We start from the raw sequence: 4,986 nt of genomic DNA on the forward strand, positions 1-4,986 counted from the left end.
GATTATTTTTAAAATATTAATGAAAATATATATTTTAAATTTTAATTTTTGAATATTTTTTATTTTTTATTTATATAGGACTAGTTGAATCAATAATTCATTGCTTAAACTAATAAATTAATAAATCAGTAGTACGATAGATTCCGACTATAAATGTAACTACACCTTGATTTGGACCCAAAAAAACAACTGTACCTTGATTTGATTTAACATAAAAAGAGAACATCAAACCAACTTGAAATAGGCTATTAGTTAGTTCATTGGCCTGTTTAAATAAGTGTCAAAAATTTGACTTTTATCTTATACATACAGTAATCCATTAGCTCCTTAAATAAATTTTAGATCTCTGACCTATGAAGCACGGATTCGCTCATGGTGCCGGCGTATCCGTGTCGGACGCGAATCCGACGCCGACACGCGGTGGATACGTCAAACGAGCGTATCGACGGCGTGTCTTTTTGCGGTGCAGAATGTTAGTAAAGCGGTCATGAATCCGAACGAGTCCGACCCGATTTAGATGTTCATGAGACGAATCTTTCTGTTGGGCTACAAATCTGCAATTAATTTTGTGATTTTATGTCCAATTAACCGATTTTCTCTTTTTAATTTTAAAATATTTTAAAATCAAAACAAATTAAAATTAAAATTTAAAAATAAAATAATTAATAAATCAAAACCTAAATCTACTTATTGTTTGTTTTTGGTGGCTTACTTACTCACTAGCTTAGCCGTTCTTAGTTCTCTGCATTATGTTGAAAAATAAGAAGAAGAAGAATAGAAGATACAGAAGATGATGGATTTGAAACTGTGATGTTTGCGGATGATGGACTTAGAGGAGAAGAAATTGATACATTTTCTGTTAGCAAAATCGCAATAGTAGATTAAAATTTTTTATTTTTTTAATAATTACATAATTTTAAGACTTTTTATACAACTATATTTACTCTTATATTTACAATATAATATTTTATTAATTTAATATATTATTTAAATTTTAATTCACAACGTATCATAAACGTATCTAATTTTTTATAAAATGAACATGTCGGCGTATCCGTGTCGTGTCGTGTACGCATCGCGTGTCGTATTGGTGCTTTCTGGTCTCTGACGAATTAGTACTTAACCTCGGAATAAGAGATACGTGGTAAAAAAAAAAAATAAAAAACAGCACATCATAGTTTATACTCACCTCTCGCAAAATAAGAAAGAAGACGCTCAACATTGAAGAATAGGCACAGAAGCAGAGGGTAGTAGAGTAGTAGCTGAATTCAAAGCCTCGCTATGGCCCCTCCCAAAGTTCTAATGGTCCCTAACAAAATCACGGATCACACCCTCTTCAATTCAATTCGTCCCCTTCCCTATCAATGCATGTAGGTTTATTTGTGAGTTTCTTACTTTTGCAACGTTTTTGTGCCTCTGGTTTCAGGTTGCAGAGAAGCCTAGCATCGCTGTCTCTATTGCCTCTGTTCTCTCGCGCGGCAAGGTACTTAAGAGTTCAATTTCAAATCTTCTTTCTTTGAGAACATGTACTTGCTCTGTTTAATCTTTGGGAAGAGGTTGACTGATTCATTATTTGGGGGGTGTTTAGAATTTTGCCTATGCTAAGTGAACACTAAAACCAGCTACCAAAGTCAGCATCAGTATAAAATACATGTTGGAATACATATATACATTGAAAATAAATTAAACTACACATGTATTTATATACAAATACATTGGTGGCAGATTTTGGTAAATATTTTTGTTAGAATTTAGGTTTTAATATTTTGGTATCAGTAGCTTTGCAAGTCCTATTATGAGAAAATGAAAAGAAACTTAAGGAAACAGCCAATAATGGATAAGAATAAAATATACAAAAAAGAAGAAGAAGAAGAAGCAATGGGGCTTGTTTGTTTGTTTTGGTTTCTTTTCTTTTTCGTTTTTATTAGAATATTTGTCATTTTAAAATGTTTGCTGCAGTTATTTTTTTGACATTCTAAATCATTTGTTTTTTCAAACACATTTGTGTAAACAGATGTTTACAAGGAGGGTCAGCACTGAAGTACATGAATTTGATGGGGTGTTTTTTGGATCTCCTGCGCAGTTTAAAGTGACATCAGTCATTGGACATGTTTTCAGGTCCCTTACCTTTCAATTTTGGAAACAAAAGATCACTTATTAAGATTTTTCTTTCTTTCAATGTTGTTATGGTATAATTACAGTCCTTTGAACTTGGGGCTACCATAGATTACATGTATTGAATACTGCAGAAACTTAGAATGAACTTTATATTATGGATGCTGTTATCTGGTTAAGGAAAGAAAAACACTGCACACCAGTGATCACTAATTATGTTAAATGGACCTGTTTGACATGAGCCTTTATATCTGATTTATGGTATTATTTAATATTCTAATATAATTGTCAATAAAAGTGTAGGAAGCAGAAAATGTCCAGTTTTTTACTCACTTGTGAAAATCGACTTAACAGTTTATGGTGTTCACCAAGCAATTTGGTCTTTGGCATGCTGCTCATGTCTATCATGTGCGTTTTTAATATTCACTGTTGTTTTTCTATTGTTTGCTCAATCTAGTGTAGATTTTCCTCCCAAATATCAAGATTGGGCAGCCACAGATCCATTAGATCTTTTTGAAGCTCAGATTGTAAAGAATGAATCAAACCCAAAGGTATTTTTTCAGAGCTGGGATCCAATTTGACAATAATTTGTCTGCTTACAATTAGAGCAGAGTGCAGAAGAAAACTTGCTTCAGTTACTTGTCTCTGTACATTTACTGTTGAAAAATTTTATTGTTTTATCTTTTCTGAAAAATTATGAATAATTTGTTTGGCGGAAATTTTCCCGAACTTTGAGCTACAAAACATGTGTGCGGTTGGAGGCAGGCTACTATTCTTTTCAATGCATACAGATATAGGATCTGCAGCTCTGAACAGCTGCACTATCCCAAAGAATTATGTATATCTAGAAGTTATGGGGTGGATGGCTGCCCCACACCTCAGAGTGAACTGCCCCTGTGCATATGGCATATGCCCAAATAAGAGTTGAGTGGTTATAAAGCATGCATATTGGGTTTCTAAAGAAAAGGCTGAAGTACATAAACTTTGTGCAATTGTTGCTTTTTTCGGCAAAGCCTTAGTAGCTTTGAAAGAGCAAGGATGCCAAGAATTTCTCTACCTGTACATGTCATTTCATGTGAATATACTAGCTTTCAATATGAACTTTGCACATGATTTTCACAATTGTGTGTTGATAATGAGCCTCTACTTTGTGTTTAATTTATTTATAGCATTGTGAAAAAGGAGAATTGGTTTAATTAAGTGGTGATATAAACTTTGGTATCATTCCAAATTATCACTTGATCTAAACTCTTAGGGAATTTAGTTTTATTTTATTTTATTTTATTTTTATTTTATTTATGGATTCTTTCGATTGGCAAGGGTATTATAAAATTGTTTACTTATTTGTTTATTTTATAAACTTGTATTGGTTCTGTATTTAAGTACTTTATATTCCAGTGATTAGGACTTGTTACCAATTTAATTTGTCTTTCTTGGTTTGTAAATGCTTGATTACATTGAAACGACTTGAAATAATTCATCTGCTTTTCTTCCATCCAATTTCATTTAAAAGGTGTTAATTGCAATGATGATAACCACTTAGGATTGAGTTTACTGCCTTTGCAGATATTTTAGTATTTTAGTAACATTTTACTATGTTTTAATGGTTTCCTTCCATTATTAACACGAGGTATTTCATTCAGGCTCACATTTGTAGACACTTAAATCAAGAAGCTCGTGGGTGCCGTTATTTGGTATTGTGGTTAGATTGTGATCGTGAAGGAGAAAACATATGTTTCGAGGGTAATAATAGTTTTGTTTGTTTGTTTGTTTGTTTTTGCCCTCTTAACATGTGTCACCATTGTTATTACACTTTTTCTTCGTTTCTTGAAATATCAATGCATATAACATGCCTCTTCTATGCTGTTAGAATGGAAAACTATTATATTGGAGATGTGGGTTTTGATTTGGTTTTCTAAAAAGAAATCCTATCCCTTATTCCCAATCACGAAATCCACACCTAGTAATAATACTTCAAACTATGAACCTTCAGCCTTGTAATTGAAATATTCACTCTATTGCAGTTATACAATCAACTGGTTTCAACATAAAAGACACTTATCGTGCACGGTTTTCAGCTGTTACTGAGAAAGATGTTATGAAAGCTCTAGACAACCTTTCTACGCCCAATAGAGATGAGGCATTGGCTGTTGATGCTAGGCAAGAGATAGATTTAAAGGTTGGGGTTGCTTTTACTCGATATCAGACGAGTTATTTCCAGGGAAAATATGGGAACCTAGATTCCAGGGTCATCTCGTGCGTTCCTACTCTCTTTTGCATTTTGCTGCTGTTGGTCATATATTTGTTATGCCATATTTTTTATTTTCTGCTTTCATAAGCTGAATAGAGATTTGAAATTACTAGTCTTTTTGTTTTAAAGAGAAATTATGTTAAAATTGTTAAAGTTATGTTAAAATTGTTGAAGAACTGCTTAGTTTTAGGCTTGTGAATGACCTAGAGCAATCTCAGGCAGTCAAGCACTACTGAACCACACCAAAATGTTAATATTGTCATTGTTGTGCTTAGCTTCATTGTTCCTGCTATTTCAGAACGAATAAGTATAAATATTAGGCTAAATTAAGGTATTAGTCCTTGTAATTTTAACAACACTAGAGTTTGAAATTTATAGTTAGATTCTTATCATTATTATTATAGGGTTTTGCTAAGGGCACTGCTTAAGGCTTCCAAAGTAGAAGGTTTGTATTTAAAGAGTAAAGTTTTTAAGTTGTCAAGACTTTTAATGCATTGAAAGCTCTACTACTTTGCACTACTGGAAACTATTTAGCAAATGCTTATTATTATTAATAAATTAATCCTTAGTCATATACAATAAACAATCATTGTCAATTGCACTGTTCATCATATATGTTC

General features: G+C 32.5%; 1 protein-coding gene across 2 annotated transcripts in view; it reads left to right on the forward strand.

Annotated features, from left to right (window-relative positions):
* Positions 1,153-4,986, forward strand: part of LOC107638269 (DNA topoisomerase 3-beta) — a 9,928-nt gene continuing 6,094 nt past the window's right edge. The window contains exons 1-6 of one of the 2 annotated variants that reach the window (XM_016341460.2): positions 1,153-1,305; positions 1,427-1,483; positions 2,015-2,118; positions 2,573-2,666; positions 3,759-3,858; positions 4,140-4,371. In XM_016341460.2, coding sequence (XP_016196946.1) covers positions 1,282-1,305; positions 1,427-1,483; positions 2,015-2,118; positions 2,573-2,666; positions 3,759-3,858; positions 4,140-4,371 — 611 coding nt within the window. In that variant the 5' untranslated portion in view covers positions 1,153-1,281. Of the gene's footprint in view, positions 1,306-1,426; positions 1,484-2,014; positions 2,119-2,572; positions 2,667-3,758; positions 3,859-4,139; positions 4,372-4,986 lie in introns of those variants that run through there. The other variant, XM_021120402.1, reaches the window with a different exon arrangement.

This window comes from Arachis ipaensis, chromosome B04, assembly GCF_000816755.2.
Source record: "Arachis ipaensis cultivar K30076 chromosome B04, Araip1.1, whole genome shotgun sequence".
NCBI lineage: Eukaryota > Viridiplantae > Streptophyta > Magnoliopsida > Fabales > Fabaceae > Arachis > Arachis ipaensis.